The sequence below is a fragment of the Micrasema longulum genome, unplaced genomic scaffold, assembly GCF_059751315.1.
Source record: "Micrasema longulum isolate JH-2025_06_02 unplaced genomic scaffold, ASM5975131v1 h1tg000354l, whole genome shotgun sequence".
In the NCBI taxonomy this organism is placed as follows: domain Eukaryota; kingdom Metazoa; phylum Arthropoda; class Insecta; order Trichoptera; family Brachycentridae; genus Micrasema; species Micrasema longulum.
Genome location: NW_028277556.1, coordinates 732,376 through 758,149, shown reverse-complemented (window position 1 = coordinate 758,149; position 25,774 = coordinate 732,376). Strand labels below are relative to the sequence as shown.

The following is a 25,774-nucleotide window of genomic DNA, read 5'->3' as shown; positions in this document are numbered from 1 at the left end:
TATGATCGTAATATGTTTAAACGGAATTGCATTGAATAATTTCAACTATACACGAGTACGCTTCACCCACTGAATGGAAAATGCATCTGTGGTTGACCCAATGCCCAATGAGGAATAAAAGCTGTTCCGTGTTTTTTTAATGACGATTTGAATGTTGAAATATTGATATGAACTTCATAGTAAAACAGCGTTCGAAAGATGTTTATATCACTGATATGTGTCACAACATATAATGATATTTATTGCAGATATAAAGCAGATATAAAGCAGATATAAAGCAGATATAAAGCAGATATAAAGCAGATATAAATATAAATAATGTACAGTGTTGTGAGAATTAATAAAATAAGAGAATTTGTTCTCGTTTTTTACGTATAGCAACACTCATATGTCAATTAGACAGTTCATACGCCTCAAAATTATGACTTACAGCTCATTAATCTTTTGGAAGCTAATATTGCTGTTTGTTGGAGTACTATCTGTTGTTTTTTTTTACATTTTCTCAATAAAGGACTAATTTTATAAATTGCTTGCATATTAAACAGTGTTTTTGAGTTGGTTTAAATCGTGGATTTCACGCCGAGGAAAAGCGAAAAGAATATAACCATAAGTGAACATACGTCAATGACTCAGAAGGAGATTGCAAATGAATGTTATGTGAGTCAGGGAGCAGTCAGCGAGATTATAAGGCAGAAAAGAGAAACAGGGTCAGTTGAAGCAAATATAATTGGGAAATATGGAAGAAACCAGAAATCTAGTGTCCGAGATAAAATATCTTTAATCAGAAATAGTAGGTTAAGCATCAGAAAAACAAGTTACGAACTTCAACGAGATTTAGCAGCTACTAGGGTGATGATACATGACTCAACAGTAAAAAGAAGACCCATTAAATCTGGAAGAAATGCATTTCGACCACAGAAGAAATAACTCCTGACGGCTCGTATGATGAAGCGAAGGCTCATTAGGGCTAGAAAATATATCAAATGGACTGAAGAAGACTGAAGAAAGGTGCTGTTTTCAGATGAGACCCACTTTCTCGTTTCAGAGATATCGCACAAAATTTATTAGAAAAAGTGGGGATGAAAAACTTACTGTGGCTCATATAGACCAATCGTTGAAATATCCCGTGAAGAAGATGTTTTGCGGCTGCTTTTTGTATATGGGGACCGGATCTTTGATACCAATAGAAGAAACGATGAATAGCCTAAAATATAAAGCTCTATTGGAACAGCACTTGAGTAGAGAACTGAGTAAATGTTGTTCTAATGGTGCGGCTGTATTTCAACAGGATCTCGGCTCCTTGTCACGTATCGAAGTTTATGCTTAAGTATTTCATTGATAAAAAGATAACTCTTTTAGACTGGACTGGAAATTCACCTGATCTAAACCCTTCATAGAAAATTTGTGGGCAATTTGTAAATCTATTCATAAAAATTGGACTGTACCACCAAGATAAATATGATAGAAGCTGTTATTCAGATGTGGTTTCGAGATGATAGAATAAAAGAAAATTGCTTAAGTTGAATTGATTCCATGCCAAAACGTGTTAAGGCTTTTATAAAAGCAAAAGGAGGACATACATCCTATTCAATAAAAAATATTTTATGATTTTACGTCACCTGTAACTCAAAATATTAATGAAAAACGTAGTTTATGATTACAAGGAATTTTATTCCATTAATTTGCACAATACTGTAGGTGCCTCTGTTTTTACGAGACATCCCTGCGTTTTTCCGTATTTAACTAAGATGAGATTCTCCGGGCATCATAAATTCGCGTTTGTTGCGTGTAGTCAGTCTTTAGTTCAGTGCCGAAAATCGGCGTTTATTATACTAAATAATAAAATGTCTTCTATTTGCAAAACAGTGAAAAAGGGTACAATTAAGTAAAATCAGGTTTAGTACAATTATTAAAATTAAATTATGTATTATATTTTTATACCACAAAAGGCCAGGAGTCCCCATTACGGTGGTGAATTACATCACAGAACACCCAGGCTTGAGAAAAATCAGATTTCATTTTTGTGTTCTCACCGGAAATCGAACCCGGAACCTTCCGTGTGTCAGTCAAGCACCTTGACCTTGTACATAACGGAGACTATAAGCAGACATATTAGATACTGTCTATCTTTACTATTTACTAGGTATAGTAAATACCTGTTCTGAGGTCGGTAGTATTTACTTATTTTTATATAATACTGCATATTTAGTCTTCGTGATGTCTAGAGATGATTTAAAGATGAAGTAACATATAAAAAAATTACAAAAATGATGTTACTAAAAATAATCGAACCGTCAAAGTGTATGAAACTGAAAAAAAATCGATATTTTTTTTTAGTAGGTATAAACTTATAGAAGTATAGTAGAATCCAGTGAAAAATAACATTTTTTAAACACTATACGTTGCCAAAAAAAAACGTTGAATCACATAAACTTTTGATTGCTACTACAGCTGGTTGGCTCCTTCATTTTTAAAAGTAGTGGATCTGAATAGGGATTCACCGGGAGTTGGAGAAAAATATGCAGCAGCTCTAGAGAGATTCTTATCACCCTTTGGTTTGGTTCAGTCCAAACATTGATAGGCTGGTCAATGAAAAGGCTTGTATTCCTCTTAAAGTATTTCAACCATCACTCCAAAGCCAGACATACTGATTTAAATTGGGTTTGCGAGGCAGTTTGGTCACAAATGCTCATGGAGATTGCTCGTCGTCTGATGATTTTCCAATATTAATTTTAATCCGATATTAATTTATGTTTCATGCTTTATAATTTTCCTCGTTTAATAAATATAATTTGTGAGTTACGTTGTATTCAAATGAAGGCCACGGTAAAATTGTGTGTGTGTTTTCTAACTTAACTAACACAAAATCATACAAATACTTAATTCCAAGATGTGGGTAAATTTTTTATCATTGGTTTATTTTCGATCAGTGTATGTTCTTCGCCCTTAATTTTTGTGCACGATAATATTCTCAATAAACTCGCACTTGAAATGCAAACATTTATGTGGTGGACCTTTTTCTTTTAGCCGACCGTATTCTGAACGACGGGTACATGTCTTCACCAGAGCGCGGGTCCCGGGGGGCGTATGAAGAACCCTACTACACCCAGTATGTGGGACCCCTCAGAGGCGGCATGACCCCCGTTATTGACGAGGAGGTTACTGGGTAAGTGAACAATACCATTTTAACCATGTGTCTAGAATAAAGTTGCAGTCGACTAAAGCAAAAATTACAAGAGACAGCAAATCCTACATATATATTATGTTATCGATATTTTTTCTGTGTCTGTTTATTGGTTCGGTAAATTTATTAATTTTTTTATTAATTTTCACGCCCTACGGGCTTTTACATATATTAGAAATTACATTCAAGTGCAGCAGTGAAACATAAGTATGTAAATTTAATTAAAATTAAAGATAACATAAGAAAAACTAAAAGATACAATAATAAGTAAAAATAAGGAAATGTACCAACATAGGTATATGGGTACATAGAAAAATATTTAATAAATTTACATATGAAAACATACACACATATATAAACATGCATATGCATACATACACACACATATACATACGTGCATGTACATATATAAACATACACATACACGCACATACATGCACATACATATACATACATATAAGTTTATACATTATTATAGAGATACATGAGAAAAAAAAATAGTAAATAAAGAACAATATTAAGAAATTTTATACAAATTAATTTATAACCCTTTGAATACTTAACCTATATTTATATAAAGACAGATGAAATATATCAACTTCACCATACTCGTTACCTAGCCGTTGGCCGGTGTAGTCTAGGTATTGGTGAATTGTAATAATAATTGTGACTGCCAGGAGATTAAAAAAATAATAAATAAATTAAGATGATATTTTATTGGTACTTCGATTTTACAAAATGAATGCACCGTTTTGGCATTTGGTGGTTGGAATATATAAGTACCTTGTTATATTATTTATATACAGACGCGATCAGCGGGAAGGATTTATTGCCATGGCCTTACTACTTAGTCACTCAAAGCTAGCTCAAAGAAACTTTACTTTCCTGGCTCCTAATATTTTCAATCAACTTCCGGCAGCCATAAAGAACTCCACAAGTGCAAGAGAAAAATTATTAAAGAAAAATGTTTGCAATTGGCTGCACATTGATAGGGACGAGGTTGCAATCTTTTTAAAGCTCGAGATTAGCGGAAATTGACCAATCTGCTTTCCTTCCATATTTGAATTGGCTTTTTATATATCTTGATATTGGTTTGTTTTTTTGTATTATTTAATTTAGTACTCACTGTTATTTGGCATATTTTTTATGACTCTCATTTTTAGAGTGAGTATTTAGATACCATATCTTAATTATCATTTAAATTATGTTTTTTTTTTTCTATTGATTTCAATGATACTATTATTTTGTATATTTGATTATGTATGAATCTAAATCTGTATAATTTGTATTTAAATATTTCTATTAGATAATTTTTTATATTGTCTTCTTTGGAATTTTTTTATTCAATATTTGTACTTTGTTTTTCTGGATTGTTGTTCTATTGCATCACATGTCATTTTAATTTAATTTAATTGATTTTACTATGTATTTTTTATTGTCAATTATTGTGGCTTAGTACTTGATTGGCGATCTAGCCCGCGAAGTTCTCGGTTCTGGCCCTTCGGGTTCGTGTTCAGTTTCTGAACGGACCACAGTAGTACATGCGACCCAGTCGTTAATTAAGAATTTAACTTTATTTTTTCGTAAATAAGAATGTTCAGAGATACGACCGTGGTAGTTGGCACATTTCGTATTAAAATGTCGTTTTAAATTGTATTATTTCATCACAGCAATTATTGAATTGCATATTAGGAGCATTGGTTTTAAATCTGTTGTCTTCGGCTCGCAAGAGCACTAGTGACGTCGACGGTCACGTTGCCCTCAAATCAATAAAGAACTTTAGCCTTACAAGAAATAAGATACAAAAATGGTTTTCTTACGCGCGTTAAAAATTAAAGCATTTAATTACATTGAAACGAAAAAAAAAACATGAAAACGAACTTTGAACGAAGGAACTAGTTCATATGAATCAATCAATTATAAGAGAGTTGTGGACGATTTCCGGTTTACTTACCGTCAACAGACTAATCGGCAGAACTGATCGAGAAGAAGCGAAAGAGAACATGAGACGTCACACGCGAGTCATTTTTGGTACCGGTAAGGGCAGGTATGAAGGAAATAACAACGTAAATAAGATATTGTTACAAATTGAATATTACAACCAGAGTTATTTTCTTTGAAAAAAAAGATAATTAAATTCTATAAAACCGGTTTCAACTAAAATATTTCAATAAATATATTTATTTCATATGCACATTTATATACATTATGTATAATAAAAATATATATTACCGGCACGGGCCATTTTAGTTCAATACTTAGTCTTTATATGAGAACCCTGATACCTAAGTTTAGTCTAAATTTGAAATGGCGTAATCTGCCAGTCTAAAAGTAAATATATTTTAGTTACATAAAACTTTTAAGTATATTTTTTGAAAGAAATACCTTTAAAAATTATTGTTTTTGTCTAATTTATGTTTTTTATATTTTTTTATTAATGCGCGATTAAAAAAAACATTAATTTTAAAATGGCACAATCGAATTATTTCCTTATTTTGCATGCGTTTTACCAGACTAGAAGCCTTAAGTTCACGCCAATAATGTGGGTCAGACCTTTTGTAAGAATAGACGAATTCGATGTTTCGTAGTCCCGTTTTCCGCACCTCCAAACCGAATCGATTTTGTTATTTTTTGACAGAATATCAGAATAAAAGCTTCTGTATCAGGACTTTTGCGTCCTTGCACCCGAAGACAGCAGATAAAACTGTATTCTTTTTACGAGGTTTTTGGATGGCTTTAGTTCCCATAATAAACATTTTTCAAAAAAGGAACAATAGGGAAATGCCGATGGTAATAGTGTGTAAAAAATCACTGCTCTAATGCCATAATCTAGAGAGAAAATACGGGAATACGTTTGTATGAAGAAAAGTCGGACCGCGTTTCCTCTTAAAATTAAACATTATTAAGTATACTTACAAAACTTTACTTCATAATGCTTTTATGTAACCATAGAAACAGGTTCGGTGTTTTTAAATAAACCATTGAATACACATAGACGTACCCGGAACGATCCAAAATTAGGACACTTAACTCCTGCCTAAACACTCGGTCCTGCCCTACGCGTATTTAGTCGTTTTTTATCCGCTAGCTGAGTTTTGACGTGAGCTTGACATTTAACTCGAAACCAAAATGCTTGGTTGTTTCGTGTATTTGTTTTTGGATAAACGTAAATAAAGATTTTGTAACTTTTCATTAGTAAGTAGGTACCTAGGTACTTGTTTATGATTGAATTCCAAAACTTAAAATAATTCATTTTCAAATATTGAATTTAAGTATATACCTCGGTACTGATAGTGTTTGGTTGAAATTCCAAAACTTTAAAAATTAATTTTCAAATATAGAATTCTTTTTGCAAATATCAAACTTTGCTCTTCTCACCAACAGGGATGCACTTGATTTAGGATGCGATTTTCAAAAATGTATTGACTGTCAGTTAATATTATTTATTATTTTAGTATTACCTCTTTGGCAATAGTAAATAGAAATAAATCGTTAGAAATTAAAAGGAATTTTAGGAAATATTCTGATGGGATCCATAAAAAAAGAATGTTATTTGTAAACATTCAAAACTTTTTTTCAGACACAAAAAAACCACATCTTTCCATTTTTTTGTAAATGCGTTCTAGGCAAATGCAGCCCTGGTAACGACGAAAAAAAAATATTTACGCTTCTAACTTTTTTTTTATTTGATAAATTAAAGATTTTTGAAGCTATAAATATGCTCATGGCAAAGATCTACATTTCGCTGAAATCCGTAACGCACGAAAATCGATCCAGAATTTATTAAGTCTATCGAGGACACACATACAAACATTGCTTTTTACATATTTGTATAGAAGATAAAATTTTATAACATTTTTCAAATTTCAACAATTTTATATTTTGTGAAAACCTAATTAATAGTATAAAACCAATACCTGAGTGTTTTTTTTTTATTTGTGTAAATATTTACATTTTTTACACTTGAATAAGAAACAAAAAAATGTATAACTCAAGAACTAAGTTGTATTTTTATATGCAGTAATGTCAGCATGCAGTTGTCTCTTTCGAACAGTACCGGGGAAGCATCTGCCAGACAGTAAAAGGAACACAATGTTCGAATACCTATTTATCAAAATTTTCTGTCCTCACAATTCATGTAAACCGAAACACAAAAATAATCATGTATGCCGTACATATCTAATTTGGCCTCTATAAAATAATTAATATAATATTTTCGATTCTGTTAATTTAATATATATATCCGAGTATGTACTCAAATCTAGCAACAGCAAAGCGTTGCCGCGTTCAGCTCGTATATTTTATACATTAGTTTGAAGTATTTTTTATTAAAATCTAATTAATTTGATTTTAACATTTGTTATATTATAGCAGTACAATCCGTGAGACTTGTCTCTATATTCGTACAATGTAATGTATTTAAATAGATACAACGTAACATTTCTGTTCCTAAGTTTATTTAAAGTTAATCGGCCACCAATCGCTTTCACTAACAGATAATAATGACTGCACCCGACGTATGGAAAATAAAAAGAAAAACCGCATTAGATGGTTAAGAAACAATTATATAAAAATCTTGTTTAAACGGAGCGTAATTAGAACTAAAAATATTAACATTAAATACATGCAAACTGTTAATTTAAAGTTTGTAAGAGAAAATTCTTGATGGAAGTTCATTGTAATTTATTGTAGAAAAGAAAGAAGAGTGAAACTTTAATCCACAAATTTGGAATATCCAGTGACCGGTTTCATCGCTTTCGCGATATCTTCGAGACTAATATAGTTATTAAGGAGTTAAATGTATTTATACAAAACAGAGGTAAGGATAGATAATTCAAAATTATATGAAAGTAAATTAAATAAAATTTTTGTCATCTTAAGGATAATTTAAAAAAAAATTCGGGTCAACTAATGAGTTGATATAATGCTATTTTAATGAGTTTATTGTATATATATTTTTTAGTGTCCCATCCTTCGTGAGTGTGATTTTTATCAATTATGATTTCTGAAAAACAAAGGGTAAAAATTTGTGGATTAAAGTATCACTCGTCTTTAATTTCTATAATATATGTTAATTTAATTCTTTGAAAATATTGATCCCATAACCGATTTATTTAATTAATTGATTAATTGTAAACGATAAGTGCCAAGGACATGTATACTTTTTTTTTTAAATTTTCATTTGAGAATATACAGAGAAGACAAGAAGAAGAGATAAATTACAAATGTTAAGAATGTTTTAAATACTACGTACTCGTATTTATGTTTATATTCAATTTCGGTATACTTGAATTATTTATATTATAAAACGTAAAATAAAATAACAAAAATATGACATAAACTATACGTTTGTGGATCAGGTGACTCAATATTAGTTTGAGCAAAAAGTACAATTCATTTACTTTTACCTACCTCCACTATCCATTTTTTTAAAGCCCTTTTTGAACATTTTCTCGTTGCAAATTGTTTTAATGGACAGTGAAAGTAGGTTATTGATTTTAATGGCATAATACTCAAAATCCCTTTGTCCGAATGCGGTATTCGTTTATATTTGTTTAAGTTGTATGTTGGGGATATGTATATTGATGTAGCCGAATTACGATTTATATTTGGTTATGAAAATATTCGATTGATCGCCCATGATAAAAAGGTTTAAAAAAAAAATCGTTTGTTGATGAAATCGATTAACCAATTCGTAACCAATATTAATTATATTTTTTCTTATGATTATCGTTTTTCGCTATCTTAACGATAAGCTAACCTCAAAATTTCAAAAAACTTGTTTCGCTTTTCCCCACAAGTTTCGCTTTGGACTTACATATTTCTTTCAAAGTCCCCACCCTTAGGATTGTCCCTTACCTCCAAATGTATCCTGATCGTGTTCTTTTTTAAAAAATTGTTCAAAATTAGGGGGCACTATCAGTGAAAACCAAATGCCGCACATATAACGCCTGCATAACACATATTCTCCTCTATGGATGCGAACCGTGGCACCTCACTTGAGCTCAAAACAGCAAAATAATGAGTTTTGAGAATATGTGTATCAGAAGAATCTTGGGTATGCAGTGGTTTGACTCTGTGCGGAATGAAGTAGTAAGAGAACGGACGCAGCAAACTCCGGTGATAACTGTCGTCAAGCGGAGGCGACACGGTTAGCTAGCCCATATACTGCGGATGCCTCCTGGGCTGGTATTCCAAACGAAATTATAGCGCGGTATAGCGCGTTTTTACGTACTAAATACGCATTATAGCGCGCTGTAAACGCGTTCGGAATACCAGCCCTGAGAGTCTTAGCCACGCTTGCCTACTTTTAAAGGCACCATTTTCTCGACGTCCTGGACGTCCACTGCTGACTGTTTGACGGCAGCTCGTGTCAGAACTACGGGACGCGAACCTGACTTAGGAGGATGCACAGGGGTTGGCAATCGACAGAGATGCCTGGAGGATCTTCTTGGACACCATATGCTCCAACTAGGGAGCGGACATGGAATGATGATCAGTGACAAAAATGTTTATCACTAAATTATTTACAAAATGGTATTTAGTTCATCTTCATTCTTCTTAATGGTTTTGAAATATGACTCGATTATGATTTCAAGATTATTTTTTTAATAAAATATCATAAGAAAATGACCATCGCTGTTACAGAATGATCTAGAGGCGTATTTAGCTTGATAAACTACCGAATTAGACCTAATTCACTTCCGTAGGATAATTGGTTCCCGAGTTACACACCTTATCGCATCGTAATAAATTATTACCAATAATTAATCATTGGTTGATAGTCGTGCTATGGTGACGACCACGTGACGACCGACGGTACGGCGACGCTGATGCGGGGCGTGACGGCACTCAGTGCTTCGTTTTACACCAATCATGGTGCTAAAAATTCTGCCATAAAAGGTCTTGATACCCATTCGTGCGATGTATTTCATCCTTCCACGATGAAAAATTTACTTTAATAGGATTATTAATTTTTTTGAAAGTCGCATGATAGCTTTTTTAAATGAATGTATTGAATTCTTAAGAAATTAAAGTCTACGTGAAAACATGTGTTTGAAGAGTAACATTTTACAACATTTTGAGTTTGTCCAAATGTTTGCAGACAAAAAACGGATTTCACCCCCTAGAGAGTCATTAAGATTAACAAATTATAACAGAGATGGAGAACATTCGTAAAAAGGGAATATGGAAGTCTAGGCATTTACATGACTAATGACCTGAATTGAAAAAATGGTGAATGTTACACAGTGCGTAAAGTGGCCACCCAAACCAGTCCATGACAGGTCATAAGCCCTGTAAATGCCAATACTTCCATATTCCCTTATCTGAAATGCTCTCCATCTCTGTTGTAATTTGTTAATAGTATAATATTAGATTTTTTTTGTTCAAATATATTCACTCCCACAAACTAATCTTGCTTCGATAAACTCTTTCATGTTAAATAAATCTTTTGTCTGGAAATCGTGTGCTTAGCGACTGAAAAATAAAAATAAAAATATGACACTATGAGATGAAAAATCTTAAACGAATTTAGTTGTACACATTTTTTTTTTCAATACATATAATATTTTGAAGTTTTTAAAAAAAACTCCCGACAAAGTTTTAAGATAAAATTGTCGACCATAAAAAAATTACCAACGTCATATATTTTTTTAGAGGAACACGTAGCATAATTTAAATTAATTGTTAGAAATAATATAGTACATTTTTAAATAACCAAAAATAAATATTTAAAACTCAAAACAACCTTGATCGAAGCGCGACAATGAGAGAATAAAAGCAAATCGTAATCACCAAAAAATATTAATAGTTTCGGATGTACTCGATAGTCAATGCTTGTATTAGTCATACAAATTAAGCTTGACTTTGTCGTGTTAATTATCTGGGAATGTCTCCATGACGTCATCGTTCAAGAATGCAAAAGTCAATTTCTAGCGTCAAACTTATATGAAACGAAAAACTGTGCGGCGTGACAGCGCCCCCGGGGCACGAGGCAGGAGGAACCCTGCGCAATAATGAATGTAATTTATTTTATGTGAAATGAAAATTGGTATCCAAAATTGTTTAATTAATAACAAGTTCGGGGTTGAAACAAGAAAGAAAAATGGGAAGACGGAATCTATTTGTTCGATAGAAAATGCACTGGTTCTTTAATGTCGTATTGTAAACATTAGGAGAAATAGCATTTCTTCAACTCTTCCTGACCCAAATTAGTTCCAGTAAATACATTTGATTTTTAAAAAATATTTTGTGTACTAAAGGAATTTTTTTTTTTTTTGGTGTTTGTGTTTTTTTTCATAAATACTAATTATTTAGCTTTCATTTTTTATTTTAATGGTTCTCAAACTGGTTACCAACCCACAATTTTAAACGTTTATTGTCTACAATGTATGTTTATTCAATTGAATTAATTTAATTTTATTGAAATATCTTTAAAACTTTTCTTACATATTATTTACAAGGACGACAGGAATTCGCTTGAAAAAAAGCAAACCAGACAGCTGTCAAAGTTAAAGACGAACTTTTCTGTGTAATGCTGGTTACCGACGCAAACAAAAAAATAGAGAGTACTCGAGGGTTCGAATTTCGGTAGGTACGAGATCAAAAAAATCTTAACATTCGTACATATTTAATGAACACCCGGGCTGAAAGGGATAAGGGTAAAAAAATAGGCGATTTAAAGACATTTAACAATATCGTCGTAACCAGAAAAGGTATTTTACGTTTGTCTCTTTGTGCTTTCGATTCGAAAGCTCACTGCTTGTTTTGTGCGATGCAAGCGTCGGCGTCGGTGAAAAAATTTAAAATATTTCTGTCTATCCTTACGGGGAAACGGCGTGATGGTTTGTTTGTTTTTGAAAACGAAATTTCGCCTACATAACATATCGAGGCTTTACTGACAGAATGTATTAAGTCATTAAAACAAGTTTCGATATAATCTCATTTAAACCTTTTTTATTCTTTCAACGCATTTTTTCTCCCACTATTTTATTTTATTTTAATATTTTTAAAGCCTTCAAAGAGTAATCTTTATTCTAGGCATAGCATTAAATTTGAAATCAACATCTAGCACCTATATTTAAACATATTTGAAATATATAAAGACTGTCGACTTAATGCATTCTGTCAGTGTAGCCTCTATATATTCTCCTCCACAGATGGGAATCGTGACACCTCACTGGGCCCAAAACAGAGAATATTTAATTTTGAAAATAGTTGACTAGAGAGAATAATTTTGGGTATGCGATGGTTTGGCTTTGTGAGAAACAACAATTATTATCAAGCAAAAACGATACTGCTAGCTGGGTAATGGGTAAGGTACTGCGGAAGCTTTCTGAGAGCTTTAAACGAGCTTAACAAGGCATCAGGTGCTCGACGGCTCGCGTATGAACAGGAGCTGATAGACACAAGTCAAGTCAGTCTAAAATTATTGTTAAATTTGTTTAATTCCATTAATCGTCTAAATTTTTTATAAAATAATACGGCGAATTTTTAATTTTTTTATTTATTTAATGCACACAGTACACAATTTTATCATAGCACAATTATATTTTTTTATGTCCCGACTTGTTGGAAAATTCCGTGGGACTCTTCTATATATAAAAATAAAAAACAATTGCAAACATATTAAACAATTAAATTAACGATTTTTAATTTCTTACATTTGCTTTACTAGGCATGAATAATTAAGTAGTTTTAGTTTTTTTTGTTATTATTTTATTAGTATAGGACTACTTGTCATTGGCTGGTTTAAGTGGCCACTTTACACACTGTGTAACATTCACCATTCTGCCCGTGTTTGAACATCCACATTTCCTCAACTCTTCCATCTGTTGACTTTTGTGAAGTAAAAGAGCTGAAACCTTCATCACGTGGGTGAGATTCATCCGGACAGGTCATAAGCCCTGTAAATGCCTAGACTTCCATATTCCCTTCTCGAAAACTTTTTCCCTCTCTGTTGAAATAAATTTAAATATGAACAACTCCCTAGGGATGAAATCCAGCCAGTCTGCAAGCATTTGGACATAATCAAACATTGTTAAAATAAAACACTTTGTAATTTTTTACCACAAACGAGTTTAATATGATTACACTACTAGTTTCAGGTATTCTGAATTACCCACCATCAGGTATAAACTAAACTAAAATATACAGATTAGTACTTAGCTATCAATATTCCCCATAATTAGGAAAACCCCATGCCCTCCACCTCACTCTGTCTTGCCCCTTTCACCCACACTGTCTTGCCCCTTCCGCCATACTTTATCAGTACCTAAGTACTAATCTGTATATTTTAGTTTAGTTTATATTTATACCTGATGATGGGTAATTCAGAATGCCTTAAGGTTGCCTTTTAATGGTAAAAATTGGGTTTTTTGACGAGCAAACTGATTGAGATGTATTTTGATTAAGGGTGATAGCCGCACATCCCTGAAGCGTGACTCATCCAACACATTCAATAAAGTATGCTATTGAGGTCTTCGAAATAAATGAAGTATTACAGAGGTACATCAATATTACAATTTTGTTATCGAAGGAGAGGTGAATTTGGATAACCGCTGACCGATAACCTTTTACTTCAAAGGAGGAATAAAATACGCTACCAACATCTAGTGTCGAAGCACATCCAAGTGGAAGAGAATGCAACTAAGTGAAAGTTTTAAATCTTCTCACCCACAGGACAGAAGCTCGCTGTCGCGTAGCGTCGCTCTGTACACGGGCGTTTGTGAAACGCTTGATAGGGCAGTAAAATACAGTACGAAAATTGGTATTCAACAATAGGGTATTTTCACATGTCGAGAATAACGATAAAAAAATATATTAAGAGTAGATTTTTACGATTCTAACGGTATAACTATCAATGTATTTAAAACGAGTTTTCGTTAATAATTTTCGGGTTTAAAAATGAGCACATACAAAACGGCTCTCAGTTGGCATCGCGTCATTTCGACGTCAGACGTTACGACCGCCGACTAAGCCTTTAATAAACATTGCGTCCAAGTTTGGCGCCAAAACGTCACATGTGCTGTTTGTCCCACCGGGCGCATAACGTCTCGTTTTCGGGTAATTCAAAATATGCTTATTTTAAGCCATCGTAGAAAATTTATCCGACGTCTCACAAAAAAATATTCATCCCGTTACCATTGTATTTGTTTGCTTATTTTAAAATAAAAAAAACGTGAAAAGACCCTATCCGATTCATCTTTCGAAGCGGGATCTGGGAAGTGGGCACGCGCTCCCACTTTGGAACTAACGCTGAACTTCTTCGCTGGCACACAGGGAAACTACCTAGAACAAGGTCGATGTAGTGACCGTGTGTAACAAAGATCTTCAGCCCCACGGGAATTTCGACACTAAAAATGTTTTCTTACGCGGGGTAAAAATAAAAGCATCAAATTATATGGTAAAGTTTCTTGAAAATGTACGAAAATTATTTTTTAAACTTAAAACGAACTACTGTGAACAACGTCACTAGTTCATATGAATCAACCAATGATAAGGGAGTTGTGGAAGATTTTCAGTTTACCTACCGTCAACGGGCCAATCGGCAGAACTGACCGAGAAGAAGCGGAAGAGAACTTGAGACGTCTTACGTCGAGTCATTTCAGAAATCATCATCATCATCATTGCATGTCCGCTCCCTAGTTGGAGCATATTGTATCTACAAAGAGCCTCCGTGCATCTCTATTGGCTGCCAACTCCTTTGCGTCCGTCATGTTTTCGTCCTGAAGTTCTGACATAAACTGCCAACGAACAGTCGGCAGGAGATGTCCACGACGTCGAGAACCTGATGCCCTGCAAATTAGGCAAGCATGGTTAAGGCTCTCAGGAGGCATCTGCAGTATCGCCTCCGCTTGATGACAGTTGTCGCCGGAGTTTGCTGCGTCCGTTCTCTTATTACTTCATTCCGCATACCCAAGATTCTTCTGATTCACCTATTCTCAACACTCAGTATTTTGCTGTTTTGGGCCCTAGTAAGGTGCCACGATTCGCATCTGTAAAATTTTTACTTACCTATCTAAAAATGGTTAAATTTGAACAATTTATTTACATTTGTGTATAAAACAATGCAGTAGTAAATATAGTAGTTTTTTTAAAATAAATAAACGTATTAGTATGTAAGAGAGAGGTTTATTTATTTACTTCGCTTGTAAATTTAAGCATCTTTAAATTTAGGCATCTTTAAATTTAGGCATCTTTAAATTTTAGCATCTTTATATTTTGGCATTTTTCTGTTTTACTGTATAATAAAGGGCACGAAAATGTAACATTTAACAAGGAAGACAGAGACGCTGTTCTGTGGCCGGTGTTTGTGTGAAAGAGACAAAGACATAAAAAGAAATTAGTCTAATCAGTCGGTTATTGGCAGTTAGCTCGAGTGCACGCTATTTATATATAACCGGCGTATTTATGATTTTAATTTTATTTGCTAAAATATGCCTAAATTGTATTATATTTTTTACGAATTACGGAACGTTATTTTAAATACTAAGCAGTATGTCTCTATGTCTGAACTTCAAAATATTATGTGGCAATACGATATTACATCACCATGTGTAAAGGAATTTTGTAGCACAGCCTTTCAAGAGTTAAGAGGATATGCGGTGTCTGGATTTTTTTATATATAGGTATTTAGTCGGCTTCGTGGAGTAGTGGTCAGCACGTTTGCCTACCATGTAAGATGTTTTGGGTTCGATTCCCGATACGGTTGGCATGAAATATTTATTTAAAAAGTGTTTTTACACTAGAATATTTCATAGTCCTAGGACTGGCACCTGAAGCGTTAGGCAGATCATCTTACCTTCGTGCAACAAAAATGATCAAGATACGCTGCGGTCGGCGTACCGATGCAGTGCCCTGTGCACCATTAGGTGCGGAAAGCGGAATGATGACGATTATGTTAATTTTAATATTACACACATTTACTTACTAGCACTTTATTAAAACTCTAAATAAATATCATCCCGATTCTCTTTCCGCACCTCATGGTGCATAGAGCACTGTATTTTAATCAATTTCGTTACATGAAGGTAAGACGACAATTTTACTCTTCAGGTGCCAGTCCATGGCTGTGAAATATTCTAGTGAAAAAATACTGTTATAAATTAATATTTCATGTCAACCATGTCGGGAATCGAACCCGATACCTTTTGTATGGTACGAAAATGTGCTGATCATTGCACCACGAGGCGGGCAATATACCCAACTTAAATATATCTATTATTTAACAAAAAATATTATTTATCCCAAAAGTACACAAAGCATTTTGATCGAAAATTGGAGACGCATCCAGCTTCCCTGGGACGTTGAGGTATTATATTACGAAAATGGCGCTATATAAGTTATCCATAATTATGTTCTGGCAACTCATGAAATGTTTTCAAACCTTTATAGTAAATGTTGTTTTAAGTTTCAGTCAGTCTTACCTTGGGAAGCCTGTGATCACCTTTACTTCTCGTTACATATTTGTGAAAATCGACAAGAGACTGATAAATTGTTCAAATTTATTTTGTTATACCTATTACACAGTTAGATTTTATTTTTTTCCATTTATCCCAAAATTTTTAAAAATCGAGATTTCTGTCTAGGTGACAGGCCTCTAATATATTATGTATAATTTTAGGGATCATCCTTCGCTCTTAGATGATCAGTTCTCCCTGTACGCACCAAGAGCTGCTGCCAGAGTACCGCCTTATGATGGACCCAGGTTGGTTAATATTCAATTCAAAGTATTTACCTTAATTTTTTTATTGCGATAATTATACATGTAATTTTAATTATAAATAAGATTTGGCGATATTTTGCGAAGTGACATCTGTTGTGCGACATGAATATTGCGTTTTTTTCCGTTTGAGAAACACTTAAGAGAAATTTTGCTACCGCCAGCGTCATAATGAGGAAGTTCAGTGCAACGGGAAGTTGGAAATAAAAAATGTTTTGGTGAGGATTCTCTAAAAAGTATGAAAAAATTCATAAGAAATATTTTAATAACTATGAACTACTCTGAACGACGCCACTAGTACTCCGAAATCAACCTATGGGTGTTGTGATACATTTTTGTGTAATATATATATTTTTTTAATTCTTGGACTACTGAACTTCCTCATTATAAATGATTTTGGGCAGCTGTATCGATATCGGGAGGAATATTTGAGTCGGATGAATTGATGATTCTGTCAAACACAATTCACATTTGCAGCCCGGTAGTAAAATAATTGTTTGAAATTGTAATAATGTAGATGCGAACCCTACTAATATTCTACAAAAAATGTATGTTTATGTATTATAATAAAATAAATTATAGGGTGTAATTCACAAATGTAATTGGGCCTCCTAAATAAAATAAAATAATAATGGAAATCATTGATTGCTATGGTATGTACGTACATTTCTAAATTTGCTTGTTGTGGATCCTCATTTGGATTGTGCCAGTGAATATATAAACTATCTATTTCGATAACGTTTTATTTGTTCACCAAAATATGCTAAAAGGCCTGGCGAAAACGCACAAGCTGGAGAATAATGAATATTGTTATCTCTCCGGGAATCGAATCTCGAACCCCCGTGCGAGATGCAAGCCTCTTGCTGAGTACGGAATGTGTATTTTTCATTCTGATTTTTTTTCATTTCTCTCTTTTTCCTTGCGTTGTGATTGCAATTGAACTGATAACTTCAAAAGTGTAATACGAAATTGAAAAGAAGATGTCCAAATATAATATCGCAAGGACACTAGTCGTCATGTCATAGATATCATCATTTAAATTTTTCTAATATTATGGATTGATATCATATGCTTAAAAAATACGATCAATTATTTTATAACCACTGTTGACGTATTCATATTAAAACAGTAACTTTACTATTTCTGGAATTTTGGTAAATGTTTTCAGGTAAGCCCTTTGATTAGTTTAATCTACTCCCGTAAATAATATAACTTTTTTATGTTTTTTTTTATTTTTAATTCATGATTTTAATATGTGGCTTACATTATTTAATAATTATGTCAAAGCGAATGTTTATTTAATCTGCACTTTTCGATACTACACCAACTTGTAAACTGAAAAAAATCAACAAAATTAAAACACAAATTAAATATTTTTCTTTATAAAACGGTTTTGTTTGGTTTGGCATCGAAGAGTGTCAGTAAGATAAAATAAACGACAGAAAGTATAAGTTACATTGTAACAAAAACTATCAAAACCATTTTTAAATAATCGATTTGGTCTTCTCGGCGCTTGTAACGTGGCCATCGCGTGAGAAAAAAAACATTTGTAATTTGGTGTAATGTTGATAATTGCAGATTAAATGCGCACAACGAAGATGTTCAACAGCGAATGCGTGTTGAACATATGGAGCGCCAACTTGCAAATCTCACGGGCTTGGTCCAAAAGGCTTTACAGACCCCGGCTACTTCACAACCATCGCGCGACTTCGTTCCAGTTGCCTCTCACTTCAGGACGAACCAAGGTTACTAATTAATCTCTTAAACTTTATTTTTACCTGCGTTGAGGAGTAATTAGCAAAAAATATGCGTCAACAAGGGAATAGCCATATTGTGTACAGGTACAAATTTATAATCATTTTTGATTTTATTTGAAAAATATGTTCAATGATAAAATTACTCAAATAAAGTCGGTTTTAAAAGCTAAATCATTCATAACATTATTGAATCGATTATGCTTACTGTCACTCCTTGATTTTTATTTATGTTTTAATTTTAAAAACGAAGAATTATCAGGGCATCACGGTAGCAATTTAAAGTAGATAGAACGAGAAGCAACTCTTAAAATTAATAATCTTGCGGTGGTAGGTTTATATTGTTATTTTTCTTGGTGGAGGCTTAAATTTATTACATTTGGCTGTGGGAAAATTAACCATTACAAAGAAAAGAGTTTCAAACGCATTAAACTTAAACATAAAAAAATTGTTGTTGCTCCAATATGGAAGGAATAGTTCAAATAAAAATATCAGATATTTCAATAACATAAGATAAATGCAAACTCAAGAAATGTTTTCACGTGATCCACTTGCGCCTATTGAAAAAAGTATTTAGGTACTAATAGGCAAGAGGTGCGGAAATACAGAAACTTTGAAAATAGTAAAAGTCTAAAATGGAAAAAGTCTGGAAAAAGGCTAAAAGTCTGGAATAAAACAACAGAGTACAGTTATTTCACGCATTAACATTTTTCTTTAATGTTTTTATATTCATCAAGATATTTATGTATTTTGGTGCAACTAAAACTATTGCAATAATTGATCGTGAAATTTTAGTAACATAAATGAACAAGTATGAATTATTCAATCATGTGTGTTTGCAAATATATTCAATTATAAACCCTAACATTTCAGTTCAGTTTTGGTGCCGAATTACGGCGTTTATTGTAAAAAAAATAGTACACAGTAAATAGTGCAATACAAAAAAAAAATACTATTAAAATACAGCAGGGCCTCGATAGTCCGAATGCCCTAAATGTATACCCTGTTCGGATGTACAAAGCGTTGAGATTATAGTGTGGAGATAAAGGCATTTTAAAAACAAAACAAAGTGTTTTGTCACTAAAAGTACGTTTTAATCTTGCTAAGTTAATGTCGCTATTATTAAAGTATAATGCTATTAATAATACATTTTTAAAGAATTCCAATACAGTGCTTTGACGAGTGGTATTTAGCGACTTAGAAAATGCAACAATGTTTTGAGTATGTCCAAATGTTTGCAGACTGGTTGGATTTCCTCCCTAGGGAGTTTATTTAGATCTAAATTTGTTGCAACAGAGAGGGAAAACATTTTTAACAAAGGAATATGGAAGTTTAAGTATTTACAGGGCTTATGACTTGTCATTGGCTGGTTTAAGTGGCCACTTTACACCCTGTGTAACATTCACAATTCTGCCTATGTTTAAACATCCACTCTTGCATCTGTTGACTTTTGTGAAGTAAAAGAGCTGCGATTTCAAGCAAGTATTGAACGCCTCCAATTCTTTTTCGTTTTCGCTGTCACGCTCATTTCCTACTTTTCTTACTATGTCTTCATCAGTTAAAGGCTTCAGACATTCAATATCGGCACCGTTTATCGAGAAATCGTTAATCTCTACTTCTGAAAAGTCTCTGTTTCGAAAAATACATAAAGTAAGTCATCTTCGAGGTTAAAATCTTCCGCATCTGATTCAAATAGCAAGGGCTTCGGTGGCCTCACGGAGGCAGGGGGGTCGCGGTCGTTCGGGCCATAGAGGCGTTCGGATTAGCTGGGGGATATCGAGGCCCTGCTGCAAGATGGTATTCCTAGCAATTTCACTAGGCCCAAACTTATATTGTTTTATTTATTTATTTTAATTCTTTTCTAAATTTTTAGCAGCATTTATTACTCAAACTACGAGTATTTAATCTAAGAAAATAATACACTTGTCGTCATACTGCTTAATTTTTATGTAAACTGACATTAAAAGGGAGAACTAAATTATTAGCACACCTTTTCACTGTTTTCATAATGTTAAATAAAATTATGCCTCTCATATTGTATTATCAAACATGACATGGGTATACATAACTTAGTAAATAAAATTCTTTAATTTAGGACCTGTTGGTGTGCTAAAAACATCATCCAGTACCACTTCCTTAGTAGGTTTGTACATATTATGAAACTCGCTAATGCATTGCGTATATTAACAACTACATATTTATCTCCCATCAATACTCTTCCAAATCTATATTGCTTCACCCAGAAACCATAAAACGTATATGTTTTATTTCCACTACCAATACACTACATTTATAACCAACTAAAATACATTATTTCCAATGTGTATTGTAACCCTCAAATTATAAAGAAAAATACTTTTTTTTAAGGACGAGCTATAATGTCTCGCTTAGTTGATGTACCATTGGTTGTTGTTCTCAAATAATGCTGACATTTTTATGTCTTAAAAATAAATCGAGTGAAATTTTCAAAAATACATTGAAAATAAGTAGAAAATATGTAAATTTGATAATATCATTAAGTTACCTTTTTTTATTACTGTAAAATACATACGGGATGTCTGATTATAAATAAAATATTATGATTAGCGTCTTGGGTGACAATGCTCAGGTTCAATTCCAGTAGTCAATTTAAAATATTTACAAAACAAATATTATTCTGATACCTGAAATGTAAAACTGGCTATCTTACTTTGTAATATGTTAGCGATGAGATAACACTGCAACTGTTGTCATAAATGTACTGCCTTATGCACCATAAGTTACAGATAAGATACAGTTTATAAAGAAGTTGTGAAGTTGTTGAAAATATCTTATGATTACATTTTTTAAGACTGTATGAAAAAAAATGTACCCATTTTTACTTTTTCTTGTTAATATGAGGGTTATAATAGAGTTGAAATATTATATTAATGAAAAAATAATGCTTTTTGTCTGGAATGAAATGTTTTGGTTCAGAGCGATGATTTAAAAGAAAAACACAAGATCTTATTAGAGAATATCGCTAATTAACTAGACTAAATATATCATTGGAAAAAACTAACTTATGTTACTGGGATTTGTCTAATGTATGCAGGTACTCTTAGCAAAACACCCTAAACACATCTTACGATAAAAAATCCCTACTGAAATATCACCAGTTCTATTATTGTAACATTGTTAATGTGTTGGTGAATCCTTGTTGGACACTCCACCCAGTTATATCGATACTATTATGATAACATCCCCCTAAACAAATCTAGACTTAATGTTGGTATAATATTTTTTGTTGTTTATTATTCATAGATGTAATGAAAATTTGTGATTCCCTGAATGTTTTCCTACAGCTTGATGCTTTTACATTAAAATGGTTTTATGGGTTTTTGGTTTTCGAAACATATTTATAAATTTATTTTTAAAATATAAACCACACTCGTTGTTGTGTGGCTTTTTTGTTTTTTTGTTTTTTTAATATATTTTTTTATCATGATTTAACTAGCTAGCTGCATTTGACATAATTTACATTCAAAATCTTGTGAAAAAATTTTTGTGTTCAGTTAAAAAAAAACTGTTGTTTTTTTTAATTTAATTTTTAATAATTTTTTAATATTGACTGCATTTTGCGATGTAATCATTAGTAGAATTACTGGCTTCATATAAATTTCTGTCCATGCTTCAGTTGTTAACATTTTTGAAAGCAAAATTTTATTGAAAAATATTTACCTCGTGCTTAGAATCTGTGGATCCATTCCTACGTACTGAGAGACCTCCGAAATTAGGCAAAGGTCGTTATCGTAAGTGCCCATTACCTATTATTACCTATTACTCTTACTTCTACTCAGTATTGTGTCTTGTTTCAGTTCCAATATATTAATTTGGTCATGCTTCCTCTATGTGCTTAAAATTTAGACATTTGGACGCTTCATGTAAAAATGAGAAATATTTCAAACCAATTGGCATGTAATTAAGCTTTTTCAAAATTATTTTCTCTACTCTGCATTTACCACAAGATTAAATTATTTTTTTTGATTACACGAATAATAAAAATCTTCATTCATACGAATAACAAATTCTAATAAAACAATAACTGTATTAAAAATGTTAACAGTAAAAAATTAATGTTTTGTGAATGTAAAACCATCTTCATCATTAAAAAAAATCATTTTCGGAATGAAAACCATTCTGTATATGTATGTGGTGTGGCATTAGTAATAACACTGTCAAACATAATGTCTTACTATATAACATATAAAGCATGTATAACATGGCCATACTTCCCGTTTTGAACGTGACTGTAACGTTTTTAAAGGCCGTTTACGCGTAGAAAATACAATATTGTTTTGTAAGCAACGATTTGTAGGACAAAAAAATTGTCCCGAGACATCGCCACCGAGATAGACAGGCATGCAATTTCGGCCGCCAGCGGTCATATTGTCCTTGTGTGAACACGTATGGACTGGACCTTGTGACACTCGAGGCTGTTCACGGAGCTGGGACAAGACAATATTATCATATCTATTGTATTGTCCACATGTAAACGGCGCTTAAGGTAAAAGTCCCGTTTACTGAAAAATATCAACCCGCCGTACAAATTTTTTAAAAAATCACAAGAAAAAAAATTAAACATTTGACGGCAGCGCCTAGTATTCGGTCGGATTGGAGTGCATATGAAATTGAATAATTTTGTGTCTAATGAGATTTAGAGGATGACCGATTTTCAAGCCGAATCGCTGTTGGAGTAACAAAGTTATTCCCGGAATCACTGAAATAATATACTGGCAATTTCTCCGGGCGAACATTTATTTAGGCCAACTGTAATGTACGAGTACCTACTAACTTTAAAGATGGGGAGGTGATTTAAATAATGGTACTCTGTGTTTTCTCTCATAACAATTGCATATTTCAACCAGGTGTGTACACAAGCCGGAATAAATATGAACTATGAATAAATATGCATTTTCTTGAATACACATACATTTCCTGAAAATTAGTAGATGTTCCGTTTTAAGGGAAAAATTAAATGGTCGCATTAAACATGTGTATAATATATTAAGCATATTATGGTATTACACATAACAGTTGGTCGTTAGTTAGTGTAAATAGGTAACCTAAATTATGAATGATTATAGGTATCATTTTCACAAGGCAAATTATTATAAGCTATGAAAATTCAAGCCCGAAATTCATGTTTTAATGCAGTATATGCAATCGTCTCACCCTGAAGTAAACGTGTGTTATATAAAATGCCACACCTCTCTACTTTCTTCATTTGTGTTGTTAATGTATTGCATGATAGTTTCTACGATATATTTACATACATTTCCAAGGATTTACAAAAGTCATATTATGTTGGATTAGTTGTATCTGAGCATGATTTGGTATTGTTAGGTACTTTCATTTCGCTACACTAATCTGATTTCTGTTTTACCAACTTACTTTTGCTTGGACCTATTTCAACATTGTCAGATATTATTGGGAACATATAGGAACAGGAGTTTTGTTTCATTTAAATAAAGGTACCTTTAATTTGTTTTTAATTATTGAATGATCTTCACTCTAGTTCATAAAACATACGTATTAAGTTAGCTTAAAACAAGGAAATACATACATTCAAAGCATATTCACCCAATATTTTGTATATAAATAAAATTATTTATAAATCAGTGAGCTAGCAAAACTGAACTTGATGTACTGAATAAACTAAATTTGAAATACTGTTACAATAATTATTTATTTTAAATTATAAATTGGTATTTCATTGTTTGTAGAGGAAATAGTAAATGAAAGCGGTGATCAATTTTAAAATCATTGAATTTTTTACATAAAATTCTTTACATATTCATGAAAATCTTAAATAATTTAAAAGTTATAATTAAATAAATATGTAAAACAAATTTGTTTTTAACCACTTATTTGTGTTAAATTTATTTTATTTTAATGAATAAACATAAATTTAGTGCTTCAAATATAAATTTAATTAAAAAAAAAGTATATATGTAACAGTAAAATAAAAATATATATTTTTAATTTAAAAGTTGTTTGATATAATGTCATTTTTGTTAGAGGTAGTAGTTCCAGCTTTTAAACAACATTGTCGGTATTTATTATTTCTATAATATGTATAATATATTAAATTTAGATGATATATATATATATTTTTCCTCATTGTAGATGTGACACTTGAATTGTGCAGCGAAGTTGAGTGGGTTGGATTGAAATAGTGTAGCTTGAACAAACCATTCATTTTTACGAAATATGGACCATGCCTACCTATATTATAAAGCATATTTATTAAAATTTATAATCAGCGAAAATTATTTGGTACCATTCCCAATGTTTAAGAAAAGAAAAAAAATAAGACTTCTTTCACTGAATCAATTATTACAATGCAGGTACAGGGGTGTTCACTTTATTATACTCAACACAAATTTTCAAGTAGGTAAACCCTGTATGAATTTGTCGAAAACTTTTGTTCAGAATGTTCTCGAATCATAAATTAAACAGTTATATATATCTGCAATAAAAAATCTTAATATAGTATTGGAATAGCAACACTGTTAACTACACTGAAGTATTCAATATTGACATATTCCTGGACAGTAATGATTTGGTAACCCGTGTGGCTTTTTGACTCTTCAGGTTTTGTTATTGCTTTTTCATAAAATATTTTTACTCTTAACGAACAGTATTTTTAGTTTGAAAAGTTTTTTAGCATGATTTTATAACACTTAATGTCATTAAAATCGGTTTTTATTATGTATATATGGTATTATTACGTAAAATAAATGAGTCAAATTGACCACAAAAATGCAAAAATAATCCTTAAATTAGCATACTCTATAGTTAAAATGTATTTTTTAGGGAACTTGGAATATATATTATAAATGTATATTACAACTTTACCCATGAGGCATACAATCAAAAAAGATATACAGTTGCATTCAATATTTAAACATAATCGTATAATTAGTTTTTTACACATTTTTACTGTTAAAAAATACCCGTTTTCATAATTTTCCTTGAATTTTCATTTCATTGTGATTTTTCTCAAGCCCGGGTGTTCTGCCATGTAATTCACCAATATAATTGGGCCTCCTGGCCTGTTGTGGTGTAAAAAAAATATCGTTTTTCATT

At 32.2% G+C, this 25,774-nt stretch overlaps 1 protein-coding gene across 12 annotated transcripts in view; it reads left to right on the top strand.

Annotated features, from left to right (window-relative positions):
• Window positions 1-25,774, top strand: part of LOC148282250 (coiled-coil domain-containing protein AGAP005037-like) — a 63,285-nt gene that overhangs the window by 12,318 nt on the left and 25,193 nt on the right. For 8 of the 12 annotated variants that reach the window (XM_088225387.1, XM_088225385.1, XM_088225383.1 and 5 more), the window contains 4 exons: window positions 3,028-3,166; window positions 16,812-16,895; window positions 18,489-18,655; window positions 20,760-20,807. In XM_088225387.1, the coding sequence (XP_088081513.1) occupies window positions 3,028-3,166; window positions 16,812-16,895; window positions 18,489-18,655; window positions 20,760-20,807 (438 nt within the window). Of the gene's footprint in view, window positions 1-3,027; window positions 3,167-16,811; window positions 16,896-18,488; window positions 18,656-20,759; window positions 20,808-22,393; window positions 22,435-25,774 lie in introns of those variants that run through there. The other 4 variants (XM_088225386.1, XM_088225384.1, XM_088225393.1 and 1 more) reach the window with 2 other exon arrangements.